This window comes from Punica granatum, chromosome 1, assembly GCF_007655135.1.
Source record: "Punica granatum isolate Tunisia-2019 chromosome 1, ASM765513v2, whole genome shotgun sequence".
Lineage (NCBI taxonomy): Eukaryota > Viridiplantae > Streptophyta > Magnoliopsida > Myrtales > Lythraceae > Punica > Punica granatum.
Genome location: NC_045127.1, coordinates 49,962,298 through 49,987,178, shown reverse-complemented (window position 1 = coordinate 49,987,178; position 24,881 = coordinate 49,962,298). Strand labels below are relative to the sequence as shown.

Sequence of the window (24,881 nt, the reverse complement as noted above, 5' to 3'; positions counted from 1 at the left end):
CACAATCGGGGTTGCCAGTGACCTCTTACTTCGCTGGCGACCCCTATTGTGGGGTGGGGACCATAATTGAGAGTCCCATAGCCGGAAAAAAAAAAAACCTAAATTTGAGACTTTTTTGATTTTGTCGGTAACGATTTGATTGCGGTTTCCACCCCCATAATCGAGGTTGCCAGCGACCTCTTATGCCATCGGTGACCTCGATTGGGGGGCGACAGTTGCAATTGGAGCACCCGTAATCGGCCCTCCACCCCCTACAATTAGTGGCATCAATTTTCTTTTTTAATTGAAAATATTAAAATTGGCCTGTAATAGTCCACGTGGCACGAGAAATCCAAAAAATTGGGCCACGTCAGCTTTTCGTCCACCCCTTGATGGAAAGTTAACGTTATGTTGTGTGGTGAAATTTTTTTAAAATATCGTGATGTGCGGTGTAATTTTTCAGTTTTTCCATATTTGGGAGGATACCAAGGAAATGTCTTCCTATGCATGGAGAGATGTGTCAAGTGGGTCGGGTAAGAAAGAGAGAGAATTGCGCCATCAGAAAAGTGAATTTCGAAAATTTTTGCATGTATTCATTTTTCCTACTTTTACCTTTAACTTGTAGGTTGACCGAAAACATTCTCCTGTTGACTAAAGAGTTTTGTGTTATTTAAACATAAGAAAATGTGAAATTTGTTTTCCCATAAAATATTTTCTCAGAAACAAACGAAATCTACGATTACATTTGTTTGCTTCATATGCAGATTGCTTTGTTGCACCCATTCCAGACTCAATATTGGTCCCCTAATTTCGATATTAGAAATGGAGGCTTTTGATACGTATTTTGGTATGCATCATGGTATCTGAAAGTTCAATGGGTTTTGATTAATCCATTCGAGTCGGATCGGTCTATTAAAAATTAAAGCTCTTTCAAAGTAGATTTTCTCCATTTATATAACTTGAAGTCGATACATTATTTAAGAAGATCAAATATTAAATCGTTTGGACCAACCCGTATTGGTAAGGCTCTTGGTACATAACTTGCTCCAACCGTGATTTTCTTTGGGCCTTGCCCAATTCTTTTGTATCTGGGCTTAGTAATGCCATTATGGACAAGCTTTTTCCTCCTTAACCCGAATATAAGCACCTTTGATGTCGCAACTAGACTTACTCAAACTCTTGTTGGAAGGGACACTTTTGATTTTTTTTTTTGGTTAACTCAGGGTGTTCAGGTCTCGCGAAATTAATCCCGTGGCTCCATGAACCCCCGGCGATACATAATGTGAATAATCAGGCCAAATGCGTTCCAGTAACTTCAAGAGGTTTCGATCTGGGATCGAATGGATATTTGAACTCATCCTTAATCACTAGACCAAACTCATTGGAGTTGAAGGGACACTTCTTTACCACTTCCAACCTTGGACCAAATGCTTGATTCTTTTTTTAATCAGTGAACGGGTATTTTCTTTTTTTAGTTATAGCATATAAAGTGTAGCCTTGAAAATTGAAATAATTTCAACAGTAATCCATTTGCAGTTTACGGACACTAACACTGCCAATTTCATGGATTAGGATATCCATCCCCCGTCGCTGCTCAAATGGGCATTCTTTTCATTATAAATCCATAACTCTTTCTAATTCTTCCTATGTTTCCTTACTAAATCGGAGTCGGAGACTCAAAATTCCGGGCGACTCAAAGTCGATCGAGTGCATGTACCATGTACAAATAGACCCCTATAAAACAATTTTGGTGGGTAGTTTGTGAATGGAAAAGGAAAATCCCAAGATAAAGGGATGGGAGCAGAAGTTGGTTAGAATAACCGCCACCGGCAAAATATTTTCCCGCCATACCATCTCCCGCCGCTTCTCTCTCTTTCAGCTCTAACGCCTCCGTCCATACAATGTCCATCAGTCTCCCGCTCCTCCTCTTCTTCATTGTAGTCGTCACCTCCGGAGCAGCCACTGATCTGCCAATGACTGCCGCCGCCGACCTCCCATTCCCCAATGAGCTTGCCAAGACCTTATCCCAAACCCCAACAAACTTCACACTCCCGCCCATATCACAGTCGCCACAGCCATCAGCGCCGGCCCCTGCTCCTCCTCTGCCGGGGCCACTGGTGCCTGCCCTTTTCGTGCTGGGCGATTCCTCCGTGGACTGCGGCACCAACAACTTCCTTGGCACCTTTGCTCGGGCCGACCGTCCACCTTACGGGCGCGACTTTGACACCCACAGCCCCACAGGGAGGTTCTCCAATGGGAGAATCCCTGTCGATTATCTTGGTGAGTTTTGGCCTCAGTAATCAGTTTCTTGATTCAATCGATTTCAATTTCTTCATTTTATGATATTTTCTATCTATCTTTTCAAGAACATGCTATTGAATACTTTTCAATTTCAAGAACTCTTCTCATTGGACCTTACTCGCTTCAAATTACAGCACTAAAACTCGGTCTCCCGTTCGTCCCAAGTTATCTCGGACAGACAGGGTCCATTAAGGACATGATGCACGGTGTGAATTTTGCTTCTGCAGCCTCCGGGATAATCTTCTCGAGTGGGTCGGAATTGGTATCTGCACTGTACCTTACAGTTTAATTCTTACTTTCGATATCATCATATATTTAAAGATCATTTGGATATTTTCATTGCAGGGTCAGCACGTCTCCTTTTCTCAGCAGGTCCAACAGTTAGCCGATACAGTTCAACATTTCATTCTACAGATGGGAGAGGACTCCACTGCCAAACTGATCTCCCAGTCGGTGGTCTATATCTCCATTGGGGTCAATGATTACATCCATTACTATCTTCAGAACGAGTCGGGCGTTCAGAAGCTTTACCTCCCGTGGGGCTTCGCCCAGTTCTTGGCATCAAATGTTAGGCAGGAAATCAAGGTTTAATATTTTCCCAAGATAACCGTTTTGTGACGCAAACAGAAATCTATCTATATTTGATTTTTGTGGCTGTTGAATTAAGAAGTTTTGTATTAATGACTGCAGAACTTGCATAACATGTTCGTGAGGAGGTTCGTGGTGATGGGGCTGGCACCAATTGGTTGTGCTCCTCACTACCTTTGGGAGTACAATAGCGAGGAAGGAGAGTGCATCGAGGAGATTAATGACGAGGTGATGGAATTCAACCTTGTCATGAGACGAATGGTCTGGGAGCTGAATAGAGATCTCCCTGACGGGAAGGTCATCTTCTGCGATGTGTTTGAAGGCTCGATGGACATAATGAAGAATCACGAACGATATGGTGAGGTCACCTAGTTTCTGTTATCATAGAAATAGAATCGCTATATTGAACGAGGTTACTTTATGTGGTGACTCGTACTAATGTACTGGTTTTTTGAAGGTTTCGAGGTCACATCTGACGCATGTTGCGGCCTGGGAAGATATAATGGGTGGATAATGTGCTTATCGCCAGAGATGGCTTGTGTTAATGCTTCGAGCCATATATGGTGGGACCAATTCCACCCGACTGATGCAGTGAATGCTATTCTTGCGGATAATGTGTGGAATGGATCCCACACGAACATGTGCTACCCCATGAACTTGGAGCAGATGGTGGCCCAAACTGGTCGTCCATAGGGCCAAGTGACAAAGTAAGAGGATGCTTTTTTGGCTATTGTAGTATCGAGAAATGTACAATGACTGCTGCTTGTTTTTCCGCGGCTGTATTTTAGTCTCGGTTGTTTTTGTTGTATGCTGAAATGGTGTAGTCTCTCGAAATGATGTAGTCCGTGGTCGCTGTCATTTTGAAAATATGAAACTGTAAGTTGATTTTACAGATTTCTAAGAGATGTTAGGATCATCTTCGATCTCTGGTTTGACCACAAAGCTCGGAAATGCTGTCGTGATGTCCCTGCACAGGAGGATTTATCGAGATCATTATCTCGATTCAGAATGGAGAAAACTCTTGAGCTCCATCAATTTTTTTTTTAAACTGACTCGAAGGGATCCAATATCTGCTGTCAATCTGTTCATAAGGAATGAAACCGGGCAAACTTCTTATCTAACAGTGCGAAACCCGACTGATGCATTATTTTGTTATAACCCCATAATCAGATAGAGAGAGGATATTACTTAAGATGTGGGATCGTCATGTTCTTCAGTACCGAGGGATTTCGGGTAACAAATTGCTTCCACTCCTCAATGTCGATCTTTCCATCTCTTTTTGAATCTGCGTCTTCAAATGTCTATAAAAACTATACGTCACTAATCATGCGGTACATATATTAAGTTCTGGTTGCTACCATTGCAAGCAATAGCAGTACCTTGTTGATGATTGTTTCAATGATATCACTTGGAAAGACCAAATCCGACTCCTCCAGAAGTGCCGAAATCAATTCCCTGACCTTGCATAATGTGATTTGAAAATGATAGTAGCTCGAACCTCGTATAATATTTGAAAAAACTGAGTCCAATTCGTGATGACACCTCAATGGAAGTTTTCATCTTTGCATTAACTATTAACTATAGGATTTTTGGGTCCCGCAGTCTGAGAGTTCGTCTTTCTACCTCATCACGTTCAATGAAGCCTGTTTCCCATGTGTCGTACAACTTGAATGCGACTGCAAGATCAGGATTTTATCTTTTATTATGATTACGATGATACACTGATGCACGTTATTTAAACAAAACGATGCGAAAGCTACGTACAGATAGCCTTCTCCTCTTGAGGAGCTGCAGGGTGGAAGACACTCAAAGAACGAACAAATTCTTGAAACTCTATCACCCCGTCTTGCTTGTAGTCGAATAACTTGAAGATCTGAGAAAGCAGAGGAATATTGCAGCAAGTGGGGAACGACAAGATTAGTGGTCGAGAATGAGAAGTGTTGAATTTGTGATCATAGCTGACCCGATCTGCAAAGAGACTTTGCTTCTTCCTGCTCTTGAATAAGCCGAGCTGCAACTCATCCTGCAAGTTAAGGGACTTTCAGTCTTTACTTCATCCACAGTTTATGCATGGAAGATTGAAAGCTTACTTTGCTAATGAGCCCATCATCAACCAAGGAACTGCTCAGTTTCTTGAACAGCACGTAAATAATTGAATTTGAACGAAAAACAAGTTAAAAATAAGTGGAATCCACAGCGTTGAATGTTAATGTAGAGAATGTCGATGCCCGAGCTTATTTCAGCCGAGCGACTAAGCAGGGGCCTATGCTTACAGCAGCAGGTTTGAGCAGCAAGAAGAGCGAAATTTTGGTGCTCAAGTGTCTGCTTCCCCCAGACGCAGCCCATTGAGGGGAATTGTAATATATGCAATGCCCTTTGCTGTCTGTACAAAAATACATAGCAAATGAAGAATATGTTCAGTTATATAATGTGGCACCCCAACTTCTAGATGTTGGCATCATACGGGAAGTTTGGATCTTAGACGTTCACGAGGCTTACAAGCAACCAAAAGTTTAAGCAAAAATGTATTTTTGTTAAGACAAGTACGGGCTGTTGCCTCCTTCCGCAATCTTTCAGCCTCCACATTTTCTTCTTAATATGACATAATAATTAATTATTTGACGGATTTCACCAAAAAAAAAATAAATCAAATGACAACCAAATGAAACGTATTCATTTTGCACATGCACACAAATTTTTAGTTGTGATTTTGGTTTTTTATCGTTCATGAAATTATTAAGCTCCAATAAATGAATCGAGATTAATATATCTATCTAAATGAGTTCTATTCCGTCATGTATTGTCCATGCGCATTCAGTAGATTCACAATGATAGTTCAAAATATGTGTGATGGGCATGTGCTAGCTTCAATGTTTTTTCGTATGTGATTGTGCCGATGTGTACAGCGAGAGAGGAGGGAAAGAGAAGGAGAAGAACCGGGCAGTGTGTGACTATTATATTGTTATATTATATAAAATTTACCATTACATATACGCAGGATCTTAATTTTTTTTTATCATAGCACCCATGATCTTAATTAGGTCATTAATTAATGAAAATTATGTACGATGGGTAAACGTGGAAACTGGTAATCTACATATTTACTAAACGATCGGGAAATAATATACCTTCGCTGCGGACTGGCCGTTCGAGCGATGCCAGTCTCTCTGAGGCTAAGCTAGTAATAATAATATATCAAAAGAGAAGCTATGGCCTAATTGGCAAACTGAGATAGTCTCAAATTCATCATGATAGAGTTGGAAACCTTGAATTTTGGCATGGGGAGAAAGAAACAAAGAAAGAAAGAGAGAAACGATGGGTCTTGGTGAGCTTCTCTCTCGACGCGGGAAGATGTGATACGTCTGCCCAATGCCCCTCCCCCAATTTATATTGGTAAAACTATATCTATACATCCTGATAATTCATTTGCGCTTCGTTGTGGACTATATGATAATATTTCTAAATAATCATATCTTACAATTAAATTACAAAGTTATTATTATTGTATCACATCATGTATTATTCATTAAAAAGTATACATTTCGCAACTAAAAAGTCGTGGTCCTTTTTTCTTGACTAAATTTAAATTCTTTTCAAATAAGAAAAAAAATGATTTAAAATGAAAAGCAATTGATAAGAAATTGAGGATTTTGTGGGATTGGCTGATGATAAGAGTAAGAAAAACTGTAAATGAATAGGTAGATTAGATGATGTCCTGAAAAATAATTAAAAAATAAAAGATGGTCTTAGTAAAGAAAGAATGTGAACCAACATAAATTGATTCAGGTGAATAGGCACTTCCTCTGAAATACAGTTCGGGTTCAAGTCTTGCCTACGGAGAAAATATACGATTGCGAGAATTTTACCTCTCAATGGGTCAACCGGGCTTGAACTGAATTATCAAGGTCGACCCTATGGCTTGGCAAATAAAGCAATTGCTTTAGGCCTACAATTTTAAGCAATATCCTTAAAATTAATTTGCCTTGTTTAATTTATGATAGATTTACTTGTTTCCACAATAGATTAAGGCCTCTAACAGTAAATTGCCTAACTATAATAAATTTACTTGCCAAACTAATTTCAAATAAATATCATTTTCCTTATTTGTATTAATTAGCCTATTCTAATATAATTAATTTCATAAGAACCCTAAAAGCATCTGCAATGCTCTATTTTTCCAGGCCGGCCAAGACGATTTTCTCCCCCCCACCCCTATAGTGGGAAGAGTGTGCCATTGCATCTTTCCTGTTTTATTTTATTTTTTAAGTCTCAAAGAGCAATGCTTTCCTATTATACATTTTTCTCTAAGAAATGGGCCCACAAGTCATAATTAAATGGGATTCATCACTGTGGGACAAAATGTCATATTTCTGCCGATGCCAATTTATCCAACGTGGCGCTCATGTAACATCGTATGGGGTCCTGAAATGGGATTTGGGTCTTTGCCCATTATTGGATTCCCTAACTTAATCTATAATAAATTTAATTGCCAAACTAATTCCTAATAAGTCTCGTTTTCCTTATTTGTATTAATTAGCTTAACTCTAACATAATTAATTTCATAGTAGCCCATACTTAAGATAGTTAATTCATCAATTTTAGTTTTCTCACTATAAACCATCAACTCATTACTCACTTTTTTCCAAAATTCCTAATTCTTCTATCCATCAATATCCATAAATTCAACAAAAATGCTAAATCATCTTAAAGATTGTGCCTATTAATTCTCCTACCATTATTCATCAGTATTTAGTAGCTCTTTGACACGGTGTAAATGACAAATAAGTGTGACTTTTTAAATTGGAAGAATTTAACGATTGTTCATCAGTGTGATTTCTCATTCGCTTTGTTCTATTCGAATTTGTTTATCCTTTGTAATGTTCAATTAACCTAATTTTGTTCTTCCAGTCATCCATTTTTTTATCGAGTAAGTTGTCAAATTTTCTCTTCATTTCTCCACTTGACTTTCATTTTTTGGTGATTTCACTAATAATTTTTACTTTTGTCTTGATGAAAGAAAGAAAAAAATTATTGAAAATGATTCAAATAAAATATTCGGGTAAATTTATTATGAAAATTTTAATTATTAATTTACTTGTCAATTAAAATAAAAATTTCGTGTTGATTTTATTAAACTTTTTATGCTAAAACGAACAGGTTTTTAAGGGCTTACATAAATTTTTCGCTTTAGGCCAACATTTCTCTTGTGCCACCCTTGTGAATTACTCGGAGTCCGTTGAGTTTCGAATATAATACTGCACCCTGAAAAAAGAGAAAGAAAGTACATGAAATCAAAATAAGTTTCTCTTAATAAAGTTATTTATTTCTTTTTACTATTAAAAAAGAGGAGAGAAATGGGGTTTAAAAATATTTTATCGTATCATATATCATTGGGAGATATTTGGGTAAAGGATGAGTTCCTTTTGGAGCTCTCCTTTCGCTTAAGTATATAGATTAGTGGGAACTGTTCATGCCTTGGTTATGTGGACTCGTCTCCTTTCAGCTATTGGAAACCATCGGCCCAAGTTGAGAGGGAATCAGGTACCGTCTATTCTGTCATAGGCATTCTCACGATAGTATCGAAGAACCAAATTTGTGATTGTCATGTGCAACTCCGGATCCCATAAAACACGACTTTGGCTGGTTTCGGGGATGACCGAATTCAATTCAGCTCACTTTCGAAACGAGTGTTCATGGAGGTTCCTGGAAATTCTTTCATGTGCCGAAGCATAAATTGTGGGAACCTCATTGTCCGAATATGGGACTGAAAGTTCTTCAACCATCATCTGGCTTATTCCAACTGAATTTGGAAATTTGGTTCCTCTCTCTCTCTCTCATTTCTTTTGTTTTTATTTTTCGTGAAGTACATAGGAAACACAGAATTCCCGGAGCTTCCCTTTGATAAACCGGGCATCATATTCTTTCCAAATCTTGAATTTCTTCCAGAAAAAACTTTGCTAACGATTCAGGAATTTGGTCTGGAGAATAAGTTCATAGCTTTTCTAGCAAATGTTGGCTCCATAATGCAGTCATTGAATAGGTTCTCGACAAAAGCTGATCAGATCAATATATTCCTTTCAAGTGATAAGCACCATTGCATACCAAACGGGAGAAGAAACATAAAGCAAGCGTAGTTGTTCAGAACAGTCGTCTCTTTCCAAAGTGGCTCTACAGATTTACAAATATGCATAGTGATTACCTCTCATTTAATAGTTTTGCAGATCACTCTGCCAAAATCCATATCTTTTCAAATTTTTGTTTCATAGTACATGGTGTATATCAATCGGGCAAAGATGTATCACAACTTGGATGGCATACAACTACTTACGCAGACTACCTAGAACAGCTTATACCGTTCAAGACATAATGTTAGAAAATGCTTACACAGTGTTCAGTCAATTCCCGATATCTTCGGCAAATCGGATGAGGAGGAGGAGGTGGTTTGTGACCGACTCCGTTCTTTTTGGTGGAGTCTCTAATCTCGAACGTTAGAATTCATAACGAAGCTGGGAAATGCCAAGGTTATGTCTCTGTAAAGCAGAAACTCAATCAATTGACATGAACTTCTCTTACTTCTTGTATGAAACCAATTGATTAAACAGACAATGCCATTTTTCGACCCACTTTAGATATGGAAGAGTCATTGTCTTGATGATAGATGGGTTCTTCGCAACAAACTCCTTCCACTCTTCTCGATCAATCTTTCCATCTCCTTTCGTATCTGCCTCCATCATTGTCTATTTAAAGCATAAAAAGAAAGTGAGTATGTGCCATTAATAGACAATTAACAATCTCACGAAGTCTACATCCCTCCCTATCCCTCTAGTCCCTCCTATCCAAACAGGCCGTAAGAGTGAAACTTTTAATACCTTATCGATGATTGATTCGACTGCATCATCAGAAAGTTCCAGATCTGATTCCCTTAAAAGAGCCAGCACCATCTCCTTTAACTTCACCATATATGAAGAAAATCGAACATCAGGTAGATATTAGAGGCTTATTAACATACCCTCTGGTAGAGACATGACACAATTACCTCTGCACGTTCAATATAACCAGTTTGTCTTAAATCATACAATCGGAACAAAACTGCAGAGAGTTATTCAAAAGTCAGCATGTGATGAAATATTGATTAGTGAAAAGAAGAAAGAAAACTTCATGGTACTGCCATTTATTATATCATACAGGCGATTTTGTCGGCTTCAGGAGCTCTAGGGTGGAAGACACCCAATGACCGGACAAACTCTCCAAATTCGATAACCCCGTTGCGCTTAACGTCAAATAAATCAAACACCTGCATTGAATTTTTTGGACAAGTTGTGCCACAATTAAAATGACAATGATGTTAACCTTCATATGTTAGCAAGTTGATTATTCCTGGAAACTTCAACCAGAGACCTACTGTCGTTGGACAATTTAGTGAAGAATCCATTATGCATTTCAGGCATCATAGACTTCACGCAGTCACTTGATCGGAGCAATGAACATAGGCGAAATAAATGTCACACATGGAATTTATATCCAAAAGGAAATCCAAAAATTGGGATCAGCAGAGAAAAAGATACATACCCTGTCTGCGAAAAGATTTTGCTTACTACTATTTCTGAATAGTGCAAGCTGAAACTCTTCCTGCTCGAAGGGAAAATATCAAAGCATTAGCAATCAAGATTTCGAAATGTAAATGCCATCAGAAGAAAGTGCAAATAACCCTCCTCTGTTGCAGGTGCTAATCATTGGATGGAAATTAAACTCTGAATTTTACTTCACTCCTAAAGGGAAGGACCTTGTGAATGAGGCCGTCGTCAGTTATAGAACTGCTCAGCTTCTTGAAGAGATCGTGGAGAGCCTCTACTTCATTCACAGTAACTGTGAAATCAATTACAAACGCACATTTACAATGTTGAACTTTCCAGATTTTTTGGATAAAATTTTGGTTGTAGAAGGAAATGCGTATTGTCAGAAAAGCTAGGAGCATCTCATGAGGATTCCCACTTGCCACTTACAAGGTGTCTCAGAAGCAAGAACAATTGGATCCTCATACCCAAGTCTTTTACAACCTCGCTTCATGCACAAGCAGGACAAAAGTGGATTCATAGTTTGGGGGGAGACCACCTGCAAGTATCAAAAGGAAATGCCGAAACGATGCTCCAACAAAAAATTTATACCGAGAATCATATATCCTAAAAAATAGAATTTATGGCAAAATCTGGTCATACATATGAAAGCAAACTTTTATGCGGTTTAGTCAATCAATCTGATGTCTGGTTGAATTTTTCCCATCATTCAAACCAGGATTCGAGCTCCAATGAAGTGAAGGAAGATACAGTCTGCGAAGTCTGTTATTGTGAAATTAATACAATTAACTTTCCCCCAAGTTGGGGTAAAGCTGTGGGGGAACTTTCATTGAGAAATTTTGAAATTATAAGGGCAACTGTCCCCTCAACTGCCTGAGCCCACTGCCCGAATCGTCATTCCCCATGGATGTGGCAGTGTTAACTAAATAAGGAAATGGGCTCTGGATATCGAGTCCCTTCATCTCAGAATTCTGCAGAATAGCTCTGATGTCATGTTCTGCAGGAACCGGAATGCTGGGAAACGAAATACAATGCTGAATCATCCTAACATCGAGATCCCGTTTGATCCACTTCTATTAAGAGCAACAGATACCCAAAAGCATCAAAAACTTCATCAGGGTTGAGGTACTGATCAATTTTCCTAATTAGTAGGAGTCATCAACCAACCAAACTAGCAACTGGAAGAAAAGAAGTTGAAAGAGGAACTCGATGCGGCTCTAACAACAAAAGTCAAAGCAGCCAAACAGTAATGATCTGAACCATTGTGGGACAACTCCTCCGCTAACATCAAGTAACCAACTAATCGTAGCCGGTAGGACCCAATATTGCAAAAAGGGGATTCTCCAAAAGGGAATCAATAAAGAACCGCAGAAGGGACGTTTCTCGTGTTTGTTCCACTGTTCCATTCTTTTTTATAACCCACCAAAAATCAGAGCTTGAATGAGAGAGCAGCAAAATGGGCATAAAAAAGATAGGATCTCTCTTTGGGGTTTTGACACTGATAAGGACATGAGAAACGACCTCTGAAAGCAATTGGCAGCTCAGAGCTGGGTCCTCTGCGTCTCCGGTGGTTAACGAGGAAAATGCTCTGGTCGTCTCCTTCTTCCTCTCCTCTTTCTCCAACTCACAGTTTGTCTATGACATGTCCCGTTTCTTTATATAAGATCATTCCGTGCTTATTAAATTATGCAGAAAGTTCAGGAATTCAAGATGAACTGATTAAAAAAGTATAATTATTTACTAAAAGAATCATTATTTTTTGTTCCAAAAACATATTTTATTCTGTTAATGGCACTCTTCGTCATGGAAACAACATTGACCAAAAAATTATTTACTGTAAAAGAATCACTATTTTTTATTGATAGCTCAAAAACTATTTGCTTCAGCAGCGCATTGCTTTGGAATATACTGCGTAAGATGCCCATTCATTTTCGTATTTCACCTATCAAGATTCCCCGCATTCATTTATTTCCTTGTCATCTAACCCTTTTTAGGCCCAGACCATAGGCATTGTTTCTAACCCAAAAAAATATCATATAATTTACTTCTACAAATCACCCAATTTGTAACATAAATGCAACCCTTTACTGGTTTTTTATCAGTCAAAAAATACAAAACTAATTGTAATATAAAACAACTCTCCAAAAATGAACGGAACCCATATTTTCAACTGATGTTGGTTTGATATGATAAATGAAAGAGAACATGGCGAGACAAAGAGATATAGAAGGATGAACTTACAAAGATGGTCCACTGAAGAACAATATTGTGATAATAATGTCAAGAAGATAAGATTGTACAGCAGAAACATCACTAGAAAGCAACTTCATTCATTAAACCCCAAGACAGATGCTACTACTGCACATTACATACATATATTGACCCCATTACCAACCAAACGAACAGTGGATCCAGCAACAGCAACTATTGTCCCCACAGTCACCCGAAACTATTGTGCCCCCGCCTTCTTGAGTTTGAACTTCCACCTGGTTATCGCGTACCTGTATAACACATGAAAGTACCATTTGCAGAAACTATTGTCCTAACATATCCTGAAACGCGTATGTTGTTCCCGTAGTCATTGACACGGGCATTCAATCCAGTAACCGCTATCCCTGCATCTCCTGAAACTTTTTTTTTTTTTGGCCAAGTCTCACTGAAACTTTCTTGTATTTGAGCTTTCTGTGCTTGCAGCTTGCATTACCGCTAATTTGTCAGATTGCCCGGACTCTTTGGGCTTGTCATTTTTCTTCCTCCTTGGCGCCATTATCTCGTCGAACTGCTCTTCTTACCTACCAACAAACAATTCATACATTAGACTGAAAAAAGGATACTCTTGAAATTGTATTGTAATCATGAATGTTGAAAAGTTTGCCAAGGTAAAAGCCCTAACTAATATGGATCATCGCCAAGAAACCCGACTACGTGATCACTCACTACTAGCATTATATGAAAAAAAAAATCACATTTATATCTAAATGATTTGAACAAATTGATGGACATTGTTGGGAATTATAATCCATGCGGGAGCGTGTAGGCAGAAATAGACCACGTTATACGTGAGTGCAGGTCTTGGGAATTATAATCCGTGCGAGTGTTGGGAATTATAATCCCACATTGAAAAGATGAAAGAACAACCATTGGTTTATATGAGACTTGGGTACCACCACTTATTAGCTCGAGCTTTTGAATGGATATAGGTTCAGGTCCGTATAAGACCAATGGAAATTTAATAGAGATGATGAAAAATCAAATCTTTCCTCTTCATCTCACGAGAGACAATCCCCTTTACACAAAGAACTTACTGACAGCCAGCCCCACAAAACCAAGAGCCCTCAAATTTCAGTTAAGCCGAATGAGAGACTGAGACAATCAAATCTTTCCTCTTCATCTCACAAGAGACAATCCCCTTTACACAAAGAACTTACTGACAGCCAGCCCCACAAAACCAAGAGCCCTCAAATTTCAGTTAAGCCGAATGGGAGACTGAGACAATCAAATCTTTCCTCTTCATCTCACAAGAGACAATCCCCTTTACGCAAAGAACTTACTGACAGCCAGCCCCACAAAACCAAGAGTCCTCAAATTTCAGTTAAGCCGAATGAGAGACTGAGAGAGCAGTAAGAGAAGTACCCAAATTGACCAAAATCCCAAGTTTCCCGAGAAATTCTGGAATTGGTCGCGGTGTGGCCTGAGCAGCAGTGAACGCGGTGGAGCGGGAAGTAACAGCAGGTAGTCGGTGGACACTGTGGAGGGGGACGGTAACAGCACGTCGTGGTGTAGTAGGGGCAGCAAAGGGCTCCAAGGAGAGGCAACGATCCGGCGCTGGTGACGATGGCAAAGGTGTGATCGAGATAGGATAAGCAGAGGGTGAATGGAAACAGAGAAGCTTTTAATTGAATTGAACGTTAGCAGCACGATGAGAATTCAACAAACTCAGAGTTTCTTTTTCGCTTGAAAAATCTAGTGGAATTCTATTTGGATTAGGAAAAATAAATATTCTTTTTTATAGATTAGTACTGAAATTTCAGCACTTAATTGGAATAAACTTGCTTGATAAATACAAAATAAAAGTGACTTAATTTAATAAATAAGTAAAAAAAGTGCCGAATGAGTAAGTAAATTGGAACTTACTTATCATTCATTAAATTTTAGCTTATTTGCTCAGTTGGAGACTTTTCATCATTTTTTGCACTGATACCCCTGAACTTTTAAAATTTTTACAAATCAGTCCATCCGGCTTAGAGAGACAAAGGGGGAGAAGAGGAGGGGGGAGAGTGACGAGTGAGGGAGGAGGGTCGTGGTCGCCGTGGATTATGGCCACCACCGCCATAAACGGGGTTCGACCCCCCCCCCGGCTTAGTGCCTCCCGTCCTGACTAATCGCTAGCTCGAGTAAGGACTGAAAAATGCTACCGTCATCGAAACTTCTGGCATGACCGCAAAACCTGTTTGGGTTCTCAAGATCGAAATTCAATGAATTCTCCAAATAATTAACCTTCTCGAAGCTATACTCCGTGTAGTACATCTAGTAAACAGCATTGGAATCCCTAACCTTGCTACTCAACATGACCACTACCTCACATGGCCTAATCCATGGAGGAAGGAGGAAGGAAGGAGGAAGGAGAGTGATGGTAATGAGGCAACCTGTGACGAAGGAAGGTCGAGACGAAGTTCATTTTCTCGATGACAGTGCAAGAGGTTGTTGTTTCCATGTCCAGTCTCTCTACAGTGTCGAACCTCGAATCCCGAGCGGTGATGGCCCCGATCCCAGCCACCACTACTCGGGCGAGGTCGCCAGCGACATTATGGCGGTGGTTGCCAAAATCGACTGCCACCACTACCCCCTTCCCCTTACAGATCGCTATTTGCTTTTTTTTTCCGATTTTTTTTTTATTTTCAGAAATGATAAAAATAATCTAATATTAAAAGTTGGGTTAAAAGTGAAAAGAAAGAAAATAGTGGGTTGGCAAGCAAGTATTACACCAAAACTCTAATTTTTCAACACTTTAACTTTATCAAACAATTTTGACTTAACTAATTAAACACTTATTGTCTTAAGTGATAAAATTTTCAGCACTTAATTTTAAGTCCAAACAAACATAACCTAAGATTTCGCTTGGGAGTACGATGACGATTGCATAAGTGTTTTCTCTGCTAGATTTTAAGTAGAAAAAATATTTGGTGAACAATTTCAAAACCATGATTTGATTGATTTTGATGGTTGGAAACGTGATTATTTTAGTAAGTGCTTATAAAAATTATTTCTATTTTAATTATTACTTTTAATTTCAGCAATTTCAAATTATTACCTCTTAAACATATATGCTTATTCTAAAATTAACACTTATTTTTCAGCAATTACATTTTAACACTTATTTGAGTAACAACACTCCCAAACCAACCCTAAAATATCATTTTTAATAGATTAGGAAACATAAATATTACGTGTAGGTATCAGACCTAGTCTCATATTAATTATTTTGGTAGGATAATATTAATTAATTAATTAATTAATAATTGATAGGATTAATGAATTAAAATTTCAACCATAACATTATTTTTTAAAATGTAACTAAAAGAATCACTTTCAGAACTATTTGGTTTATATTCGATTGTGCATTTTCAAGATCAGGTTGGTGCGCCGATGCTGACATTTAAATTCACAACCTTCCGAAGTAGAAATGTTCGAGCGTTTCAAGAAATGGATCGTTGAGCACGATTGGGCCATTATTGGAAGTCATCCTACAACCGCGACGAATGGATTGGGCACCAGGATCGCCTTGCAACCTGTCAAGATACGAAAGCCAGAGGACCCGATGATTCGATGCAAGGCTTAGGGGAAGAAACCTTCGACCCGGGAGAGGATGGATGAGAGAGCGTTTGCCCACACGGTCGGCAGACGAAGAAGAAGATTTGGAAAGAAAAATCAACCAAAAAATTTTGGATGTCTTGAAAAACGCATAGATCGGCAAAAACTCATCCGGAGAAATGAATATGGAGAATCGCCCTTCACTGATCTCATCATCCAAGCTTCCCTGCCAAAGTTTTAAATGCTAGCTATAAAACAATATGAGGGGATGTCCGATCCAAAGGAGCATATCGCAAGCTATTACGACCGAATGATGTTGTTAGATGCCTCAGATGCTACTTTGTGTCAAGCATTTCCCTCCACCTTGGAAAAATCTGCACGGGCATGGTTTCAAAACTTAGAATCCAAGACGATCAGGTCATTTGAAGAATTGGCGCAAGCATTTCTCAAGCACTTCGCAAGCGTTAAAAAGCAAAAGAAAAGCCCCGGAAGCCCGATGCAAGTCTTGCAAGGAAAAGAAGAAAGCGTGCGAGACTTCATCCAGCGGTTCACGGCCGCAGCGCTAGAAATCTCACATTTGGAACAATCCATGGCAGTATACGCACTTACCAACGGCCTGGAAAATTCAAGGTTCGGTTACTCTCTGTATAAGAAACCTCCTATAGACATGGCAGAAGTATTAGAAAGAGCTCAACGGCACTATGAGGCGGAAGAAGCATCATTAATAAAATACACTGTGGAAGCACAATAATTACCAGAAAGGAAGGAGAAATACGAAATGGAAGGTGCTCGAAAAATGATTGAAGATAGGAAAAGGAAGAGATCGCACATCGGGAAGTTTGAGACATATACGCCTTTGAATGCCCCAAGGCAATGGATACTCATGGAAATTTCTAACGAAGACGACCTCAACATACCTTCCCCGATGAGAACAAGCCCAGAAAAGCATGACAGTAAAAAGTATTGCCACTTTTACCGCAACCAGTCACAACACAGAAGAGTGCTATCAGCTACGTGATGAGATCGAATTATCCGAAGAAGAAAGCTTGCGAGATATATTAAGAAAGATGTAGTTGGACTCGCAGAACAACCATTCGAAACAAAAAAAAAAAAAAAAAAAGCAAGTTCCACGAAAGACTTTTGCTGGAACAGTAGAAACTATCTCTGGGGGAACTACTTCAGGAGGATCATCTAATGCATTCAAGAAAATATATGCCCGATCTGTACACACAGTGAAGCGAGAGATTCTGATGGATTGGACTGAACCTGTGATATTCACGCAAGATGATTCAAGAAAAATTGCCCTTCTGCATGATGATGCGCTAGTAATCACGGAGGGAATAACAAGCTACAAAGTTAAGCGTGTGGTGATCGACACTGAGAGCTCGAAGGACGTTCTGTTTTATGAAGCGTAAAGGAAATTGGGATTAACGGATGATCGCTTGAACCCAAAAGCTAATTTGATTCATTTTCTGTTCGATAAACTACCTAACTAGATATACAAAAAAAAAAAAACCATCATTTCTAACATATCCAGACATCTAACTGGAAAGGTATAACAGAAGTTATTTATCATATTAGTTATTTCACAAGTTAAACTTTTGAAATAGAACAACATCACCTCCGTTACATTGTATTACTTATGCATTTCCTTAATATACTCCAAATATTATGATTCAATATTTTCATAGCCTAATAAAATTTATTTACCGACAGTGCGAAGCTTCTCTCAAGGTTATCAAAGTATCACAACGTGCTCCGACAATTGACCGCGTTGAACCTAAAATTTGAACTAGCCACGTTAGATGATTATGGGCAACAATTTTTGCATCCCCTCCTTTTAAGTTGGAAACCTATATATGTGCGGGTTGGCACTGACTTATTCTTCCATGAAGACCGAATGAAAAAAGGACTCAAACTACTACTTAAGTCCACAACATCCAAGGAAATGCAAGCATTTTACAACTGCTCCATTAGCACTATTTTCAAATGATGACCATCGCGGTACGGAAAGTTTCTACCATTACTGTCACCTTGTGACAAAAAAGGTACAATCATGCATTGTCGAGGAAATATCAGACACATGCTACTAGATGATGGAGAAAAATAATTGCCGCTCATGCATATGCCCACACTTTGGAGATCGACATTGGGACAGGAACTGAATGAATATTGTAGAGAAATTAGAATCACAAATTACGTTCACTTCTATCAATATGGAAATGTAAAAACTAAAGTTAAGTCTGGTGTGAAAAGAGCTCCTTCGAAATAAAATTCAAGCTCTTTAAATAAAAATTAATAAATAAAGATAACAAATGTTTCTTCTTCACTTCTAACACTCTCATTTATAAGTGTTCGTCAATTCACCATATTAACGGATTACATATTTAAAAAATAACAAAATAGAAAAATTGTTCAGGTCAAAATCTCTAGCCGGCGCACATATAAAAAAAATGTTTTCATTCTTTTCTTCTTTTAATTTCCAAAATCTTTTTTTTTCTTTTCTTTTTGGACAAAACAGTGGATTAGCGTGCAACATTGCTTCTCTATAAGTATAGTAGGTCAGGGGCCTTCATGCAATTGTTTAAATGTTGTGAGGACACTTTGCAAGTAGACCAAAGGTTTGGGGTAACTTGCATTTTGCTGAAATATATGGATAAGTTTCGAATCTTCGATATCAACTGGCCGGCTTGCCGCTTGCCATGCCTGATGGAATTCGCAATTCTCGGGTTAATCGGGTGACCCTTACGACTCGACCCATTGAGTTGGATTCCCTTCCCTCGGGTCGATTGTGGATAAACCGCGGGGACTCTCCTCTTCCGTTTTCTTCACCGACTCTGCAACTCCACGAACGAACCCTCCAGTCCAGTTCGATTTCACTTCTCCAATGCAACCACAGGCATTGATTCAGTGAAACCCAGTTCCGAAATTCTCCCGGAGGGGAAGAAGATGAGCGCTATTGATGCTCTGTTGTCTTCAGGGCCGTTCCTTCCAAAGACGCACCGCCCTCAGCTTATTCGATCGTACGCAGTTCCTGTTCTCACCCGGAAGCAGCTCAAGTACTCGCTATGCGGCCGGAGAAGATCGTTTTCAATCCTGTGTCAGTCGCATTCCGGCGGTGATGATTTCGTCAGTAGGGTTTTGAAGGAGAACCCCAGCCAGGTCGAGCCCAAGTACCGGATAGGAGACAAATTTTACACCTTGAAGGAGAAAGAGAACTTGAGCAAGAAAGCCGACTCCGGCGTTATTGACATTCTTCGGAGAAATTTGAATTTGAAAGCTCTCAAGAGAGGGACTGGAGGCGACGGGGCCGAGAATGGAAGCGCGGGTAGCGAGCAGTCTGTGTACTTGAATGACATACTGAGGGAGTACAAGGGGAAGCTCTATGTTCCCGAGCAAGTATTCGGCGAGGAGTTATCCGAGGAGGAGGAGTTCGATAGGAATTTGGTGGAATTGCCTAAGATGAGCTTTGAGGATTTCAGGAGGGCCGCTAAGAGCGATAAAGTCAAGCTATTGACTTCCAAGGAGACAACAAGCTCGTCATATGGTAATGGTTATAGGGATTTTGTTGTCAACTTGAAAGAAATTCCGGGTGATAAGAGCTTGCACCGGACGAAATGGTATATCCCATTGCTGGTATTTTTGCACACATTGTGGTCTCGTGATGGTTTTGTTTGCTAACTCGATTTTCGACAAATGTGTGAATTATGAATGCAATAGGGCAATGAGGCTGAATGAGAATGAAGTTCAAGCCCTATTTGAGGAGTACAATGGTCCGCAGTATGAAATAGAGCGGCAGACTACGGTGAGATGGAATTCCCTTTCGATCTCGACTCCAGTCAAAACCCAGAAGAACTGTATGATTCCAAAATGTACTTCCCGATTGTTATTTACACTCGTATCATCAAGTTATTGGTTTTTCTTTCTTAATACTTCTCAAAATATGGGATGTGTCTCTTAAAATTATCTTACTGTTTTCATGCTAGATATAGGAATTTTTTTCATGTTATGAATGTGCTTCTGCTTTGTGATTTTACGGACTACCAAGCACTTATGTTGTCTTTCCTTTGTTTTGGCTGCGCTAGTAAAAGCCTATCATCTTGTCTAGATATTATACACAGTTGTGAGATCATATGACATGAAATCCTTTAGTAATATTTGGGATTCTATTTATGATGAAGATTTATGTTTCTCTGCAGTCTTGGGTAGGAAAGTTACCTGAATATCCTCATCCAGTGGCATCTTCTATATCAAGCAGAATGATGGTAGAGCTTGGAATGGTTACAGCTGTAATGGCTGCAGCAGCAGTAATAGTTGGGGGATTTTTGGCTTCAGCAGTTTTTGCCGTGACAAGTTTCGTTTTCGTATCAACTGTATATGTTGCTTGGCCTATAGCGAAGCCATTTCTTAAGCTGTTTCTGGGTCTTATCTTCGGCATTTTAGAGAGAGTATGGGATAATCTTGTTGATATATTCAGTGACGGTGGCATCTTTTCTAAGCTGTATGAATTCTACACATTTGGCGGTGTATCTGCTAGCCTTGAGATGCTAAAGCCAATTACACTTGTTCTTCTGACTATGGTTCTCCTTGTCCGTTTTACACTCTCGAGACGACCTAAGAACTTCAGGAAATGGGTAATTGCTTTTCTGCTTACCCCTTAAATAATTATTTTAGCATTAGCAATGAGTTTTCCTCGATATGCTTAACCATCCAGTGTTTCTCATATGGTCTTAAATGTTTTACAGGATCTGTGGCAAGGGATTGATTTTTCAAGATCCAAAGCTGATGCTCGCGTCGATGTTAGTTTGTTGTGTTCATTTATGTTCAAGCAACTTTTAGTCTGCCCATAGATCTGGGTGAATTCCTTATCTGTACTTGCAATGTCATAGGGTTCAACAGGGGTCAAGTTCAGTGATGTTGCAGGGATTGAAGAGGCAGTAGAGGAACTCCAAGAGGTATTCATCCTGGCAGTCCCTTATTAAGTGAATTGCTGCAGTATGTTCTCGGTGTGACTTGTGTAAAGTTCTTATTCTTTCTTTTTCCGTCCTGCGCGTTCTCCTTTGAAAAGAATAAATAGGCATCCAATCTGAATTTTTACTTCTAGCATCTTGTTGAAATCTGCGTTGATTCATTATTCAGGATGTGCTTTTGGCTCTAATCTTTTGTTTCTTCTCGCTTATTGGTTAGTTGGTGAGGTACTTGAAAAATCCTGAGCTGTTTGACAAAATGGGGATAAAGCCTCCTCATGGCGTTCTTCTAGAGGGACCACCAGGATGTGGAAAGGTTGGTTTCTATAGCTTTTGATCGTTCCACATGTGTGCTGGTAGTCTGTTAAACTTAATCATGCTCTGCAGACCCTAGTTGCCAAGGCTATTGCTGGTGAGGCTGGCGTTCCATTTTATCAGATGGCTGGTTCTGAGTTTGTTGAAGTCTTAGTTGGTGTTGGTTCAGCACGTATCAGGGATTTATTTAAGAGAGCCAAGGTAATTTTGCCTTTCATTTCATAGATTTTCTATTGTAACTTGAGGTATCAAATCAGTTATACAGTTAGGGGCTTACATTTTTTATGTAAACAAAACCATCTTTGTTGGACTTGTTGCTGCAGGTAAACAAACCGTCTGTGATATTCATTGATGAGATTGATGCTCTTGCGACTAGGTTGGTCTTTCTGCTATTAACTTTGAGATTTTATCTTCTTCTTTCTCGGTTTTTACTTTTTTACATAACGTTTGGTGATTTCTTGATGCATTCGTTATAGGTATAAGAATAACCATAAATATCAGTTCAATAGTACCTGAACTAGTTCCTTGGACATAAACCAGCTATTCAAATTCTGGATCTCTCTTTGTGTGATCAGGCGTCAGGGAATTTTCAAGGAATCAACAGATCAACTATATAATGCGGGAACTCAAGAGAGGGAAACAACACTCAATCAGCTTCTCATAGAGCTTGATGGTTTTGATACTGGGAAAGGTGTCATATTTTTGGCTGCTACTAACCGGAGGGACTTGTTAGATCCTGCCCTTCTTCGTCCTGGCCGTTTTGATCGCAAGGTATGTTTCTCTTCCTGAATGATTATGCTGCTTCTATGTGGGGTCATTTCCTGAATGAGAAGATACTAAGGATAGTTTCTTCCTCTGGTTTTGACTTTCCTTTCTCGCAGACCTAATGCAGTACCTACTTTGTTGGCACTAAAATTCAATTCTTGCTTGGACTTTTCAGATACGGATTCGTCCTCCTAATGCAAAAGGCCGATTCGATATCTTAAAAATCCATGCCAGCAAAGTGAAAATGTCAGATACTCTTGATTTATCATCCTACGCTCAAAACTTACCAGGTGTGCATGTCTCATCAAGGTTTTAATAGGTCTCAGAATTTGATTGGATACATCGGAGCCAGATATTTGATGGTGCCTTTTTCTTTTTCCTACTAATAATTCAACTAATTGGTGATGGACCTATCAAAGCCCTCACTGAATCCGTGAACACATGAGCTAATGCCTCGACTGGTTCATCATCGGGTCCTGTTATGATGAGGGTCGGTTTTACAGATTGCAAGTTCATGATCTGAATTATGTTGTCTCTCACAGGATGGACGGGAGCTCGTCTGGCTCAGCTCGTCCAGGAGGCAGCTCTTGTCGCAGTCAGGAAGGGTCACGGATCGATTCTCCGATCAGACATGGATGATGCGGTTGATAGACTAACCATTGGACCTAGACGTGTTGGGATAGAGTTGGGTCATCAGGGACAATGCCGAAGAGCTGCTACTGAAGTTGGGGTGGCATTGACATCCCACCTACTTAGGAGATATGAAAACGCAGACATTGAATGCTGTGATCGTATCTCCATAGTCCCTCGTGGTCAGGTCCTCTTTCTGATCCCTAGTTCAACCCTTCAGTCCTTTTTTCTGTTTCTGCAAGAAACTTCTTAATTTCGTTGTAAAATGCTCCGAGATAATAACTTTACATATTTGAGCATGCATGGATCCTTTGACTATGTTTCAATGAAAATCTGATTGTTGCAAATAACATATGAAAGCTACTCTGTCTGCTTGATCGGATTTGAATTATTTGGGGTTGTTTGTATCAGCATGTTCTTTTTTTATCGGTGAATTTATTTACTCAAATTCAAGCTGTGCCAGTCATTTGAAGATTTTCTTATCGCACTGTCTGCACTTGTAATTTAATGGTTCATTTGCATCAATGAATTATTTTTGCAGACATTATCTCAAGTTGTTTTTCATCGGCTCGAAGATGAAAAGTACATGTTTGAGCGCCGACCTCAGTTGCTGCATCGGCTTGAAGTATGTTCCTTGGCTGGTTAATATGCTGCAACACATTCCATTTGCCATCTAATTAGCTCAACAAATCTAAATTCAAACTTTTTTGTTTGGACAATTTGGTTTAAAGGTACTACTCGGAGGGCGTGCAGCTGAAGAGGTAATTTATGGGAGGGACACATCTAGAGCATCTGTGAGCTATCTTGCAGATGCTTCTTGGCTCGCCCGCAAAATCGTAACCATGTGAGATACTGCTGGGACATGTTAGTCAGGGTTTACTTCGTTCCATCAAACTTGAGAACTCATTATTTATTTCGTTATTTTTGATCTGAGAACAGATGGAATTTGGAGAATCCAATGGTGATACACGGAGAGCCACCTCCTTGGAGGAAAAAAGTGAAATTTGTCGGTCCAAGGCTCGATTTTGAAGGTTCACTCTATGACGACTATGGGCTGATTGAACCACCCATCAACTTCAAGTTGGACGATCAAGTCGCAGAGAGGACTGAGGAGCTCATACGCGACATGTACAACAGAACCATCTCTTTGCTTCGAAGACACCACGCAGCATTGCTGAAAGCTGTAAAGGTAATTATAGCAGATGCTTTTAACCTTATATTTGAGATTCTCGTTTCAACTCTCTTGAGATGAATATGCGCAGTTCATTTGGTGTAATGTTTACGTCCTTGAAATTCGTATGAGATTTTTGACGGGGCTATATGTCCCCTGCATCTCAGGTTCTTCTCAATCAGCAAGAAATTAGTGGAGAGGAGATCGACTTTATTCTGAACAAGTACCCGCCACAGACGCCATTGAGTCTCCTACTGGAAGAGGAGAACCCAGGAAGCCTCCCTTTCTTCAATAACCGTGAGCAAGTGGGCGAGTTTGAGTATGCCGTTCTGTCTCAATCGGGGGATCAGAACGTATGAGCACAGATCGTTTGGACCAAATAATATACAGGTCATTCTCGATGTATTAGACATGGAAAAGTTCTTTTTCTCTAATCCACCCGCCTAGATAGATCGGGAGCTCGTTGCTGTGCAGAGAGGAGGGATGCAATTTTCCGATTGCTCATCAATTTTAGGACTGCTGAGGAGACCATGCAGCAAATTTTTTGATACGAGTAGGGTCTTGAGCTCGATGATCGATGGCGATCGGACTTGTAATTGTAATCGTTCTTACGATGTCTAGAATTTGAGGAGCTCCGATTTTGAGTTGTAATATATATCACCATTTAGAGGGGAACCTCTGATTTGAGTCATAGAATTCCCATATTATCATAGAAGGGGAGTTACAGACTTCTCAGGTGATTCGATTGGGGATTAAGGATCGAGATCCATATCATATATG

At 39.6% G+C, this 24,881-nt stretch overlaps 4 protein-coding genes and 1 long non-coding RNA gene across 8 annotated transcripts; 2 read left to right on the top strand and 3 right to left on the bottom strand.

The window, feature by feature from the left end:
- Window positions 1–1,637: 1,637 nt before the first annotated feature.
- On the top strand, window positions 1,638–3,587 carry LOC116196661 (GDSL esterase/lipase At5g08460). Its single transcript, XM_031526520.1, has 5 exons — window positions 1,638–2,259; window positions 2,415–2,542; window positions 2,626–2,865; window positions 2,971–3,226; window positions 3,326–3,587. Exons 1-5 carry the CDS (start codon window positions 1,881–1,883, stop codon window positions 3,559–3,561), a joined length of 1,239 nt encoding a protein of 412 aa, XP_031382380.1. The 5' UTR covers window positions 1,638–1,880; the 3' UTR covers window positions 3,562–3,587.
- LOC116196669 (calcineurin B-like protein 4) lies at window positions 3,410–6,208 on the bottom strand. Of its 4 annotated transcripts, XM_031526530.1 has the most exons (9): window positions 5,997–6,208; window positions 5,145–5,251; window positions 4,959–5,041; window positions 4,832–4,891; window positions 4,633–4,741; window positions 4,492–4,544; window positions 4,248–4,328; window positions 4,057–4,169; window positions 3,410–3,835 (listed from the first exon to the last, which is right to left on the bottom strand). In XM_031526530.1, exons 2-9 carry the CDS (start codon window positions 5,212–5,214, stop codon window positions 3,766–3,768), a joined length of 639 nt encoding a protein of 212 aa, XP_031382390.1. In that variant the 5' UTR covers window positions 5,215–5,251; window positions 5,997–6,208; the 3' UTR covers window positions 3,410–3,765. The 4 variants fall into 4 exon arrangements, 1 of the variants encoding a protein (XP_031382390.1); XR_004154869.1 differs by lacking the exon at window positions 4,959–5,041 and having other exon boundaries at window positions 3,410–4,169; window positions 4,248–4,544; window positions 4,633–4,891; window positions 5,142–5,251; XR_004154870.1 differs by lacking the exon at window positions 4,959–5,041 and having other exon boundaries at window positions 3,410–4,323; window positions 4,633–4,891; window positions 5,142–5,251.
- A 2,794-nt stretch (window positions 6,209–9,002) lies between these two features.
- Window positions 9,003–12,087, bottom strand: LOC116197233 (calcineurin B-like protein 8). Its single transcript, XM_031527310.1, has 9 exons — window positions 11,964–12,087; window positions 10,872–10,980; window positions 10,652–10,734; window positions 10,438–10,497; window positions 10,054–10,162; window positions 9,905–9,957; window positions 9,738–9,818; window positions 9,493–9,605; window positions 9,003–9,398 (listed from the first exon to the last, which is right to left on the bottom strand). The coding sequence occupies exons 2-9, from the start codon at window positions 10,960–10,962 to the stop codon at window positions 9,344–9,346; spliced, it is 645 nt and encodes a 214-aa protein (XP_031383170.1). The 5' UTR covers window positions 10,963–10,980; window positions 11,964–12,087; the 3' UTR covers window positions 9,003–9,343.
- Window positions 12,088–12,650: 563 nt separating this feature from the next.
- On the bottom strand, window positions 12,651–14,579 carry LOC116194325. The gene is made up of 2 exons (XR_004154402.1): window positions 14,076–14,579; window positions 12,651–13,234 (listed from the first exon to the last, which is right to left on the bottom strand). It is a non-coding gene; the product is annotated as an uncharacterized LOC116194325 (long non-coding RNA).
- A 4,367-nt stretch (window positions 14,580–18,946) lies between these two features.
- On the top strand, window positions 18,947–24,857 carry LOC116215137 (probable inactive ATP-dependent zinc metalloprotease FTSHI 1, chloroplastic). Its single transcript, XM_031550735.1, has 15 exons — window positions 18,947–19,873; window positions 19,974–20,058; window positions 20,453–20,887; window positions 20,999–21,052; window positions 21,143–21,208; window positions 21,441–21,536; window positions 21,608–21,736; window positions 21,859–21,911; window positions 22,111–22,306; window positions 22,476–22,590; window positions 22,843–23,117; window positions 23,472–23,555; window positions 23,662–23,774; window positions 23,870–24,119; window positions 24,269–24,857. Exons 1-15 carry the CDS (start codon window positions 19,203–19,205, stop codon window positions 24,458–24,460), a joined length of 2,814 nt encoding a protein of 937 aa, XP_031406595.1. The 5' UTR covers window positions 18,947–19,202; the 3' UTR covers window positions 24,461–24,857.
- The last annotated feature ends 24 nt before the right edge of the window (window positions 24,858–24,881 follow it).

Excerpts from the sequence above, each read along its gene's own strand:
- LOC116196669 (XM_031526530.1), bottom strand. The coding sequence starts at position 5,214 with ATGGGCTGCGTCTGGGGGAAGCAGACACTTGAGCACCAAAATTTCGCT. Across the intron at positions 4,329-4,491 it reads GCTTCATTGAACGTGATGAG|GTCAGGGAATTGATTTCGGC; the intron begins GTAGAAAGACGA and ends ACATTATGCAAG. Across the intron at positions 3,836-4,056 it reads ATGACGATCCCACATCTTAA|GGACATCACGACAGCATTTC; the intron begins GTAATATCCTCT and ends CCTCCTGTGCAG.
- LOC116215137 (XM_031550735.1), top strand. The coding sequence starts at position 19,203 with ATGAGCGCTATTGATGCTCTGTTGTCTTCAGGGCCGTTCCTTCCAAAG. Across the intron at positions 20,059-20,452 it reads AAATAGAGCGGCAGACTACG|TCTTGGGTAGGAAAGTTACC; the intron begins GTGAGATGGAAT and ends GTTTCTCTGCAG. Across the intron at positions 23,556-23,661 it reads AGTTGCTGCATCGGCTTGAA|GTACTACTCGGAGGGCGTGC; the intron begins GTATGTTCCTTG and ends TTTGGTTTAAAG.
- LOC116196661 (XM_031526520.1), top strand. The coding sequence starts at position 1,881 with ATGTCCATCAGTCTCCCGCTCCTCCTCTTCTTCATTGTAGTCGTCACC. Across the intron at positions 2,260-2,414 it reads AATCCCTGTCGATTATCTTG|CACTAAAACTCGGTCTCCCG; the intron begins GTGAGTTTTGGC and ends TTCAAATTACAG. Across the intron at positions 2,543-2,625 it reads TCTCGAGTGGGTCGGAATTG|GGTCAGCACGTCTCCTTTTC; the intron begins GTATCTGCACTG and ends TTTTCATTGCAG.
- LOC116197233 (XM_031527310.1), bottom strand. The coding sequence starts at position 10,962 with ATGAATCCACTTTTGTCCTGCTTGTGCATGAAGCGAGGTTGTAAAAGA. Across the intron at positions 9,958-10,053 it reads TGAAGCCGACAAAATCGCCT|TTTTGTTCCGATTGTATGAT; the intron begins GTATGATATAAT and ends AACTCTCTGCAG. Across the intron at positions 9,819-9,904 it reads GTTATATTGAACGTGCAGAG|TTAAAGGAGATGGTGCTGGC; the intron begins GTAATTGTGTCA and ends TATATGGTGAAG.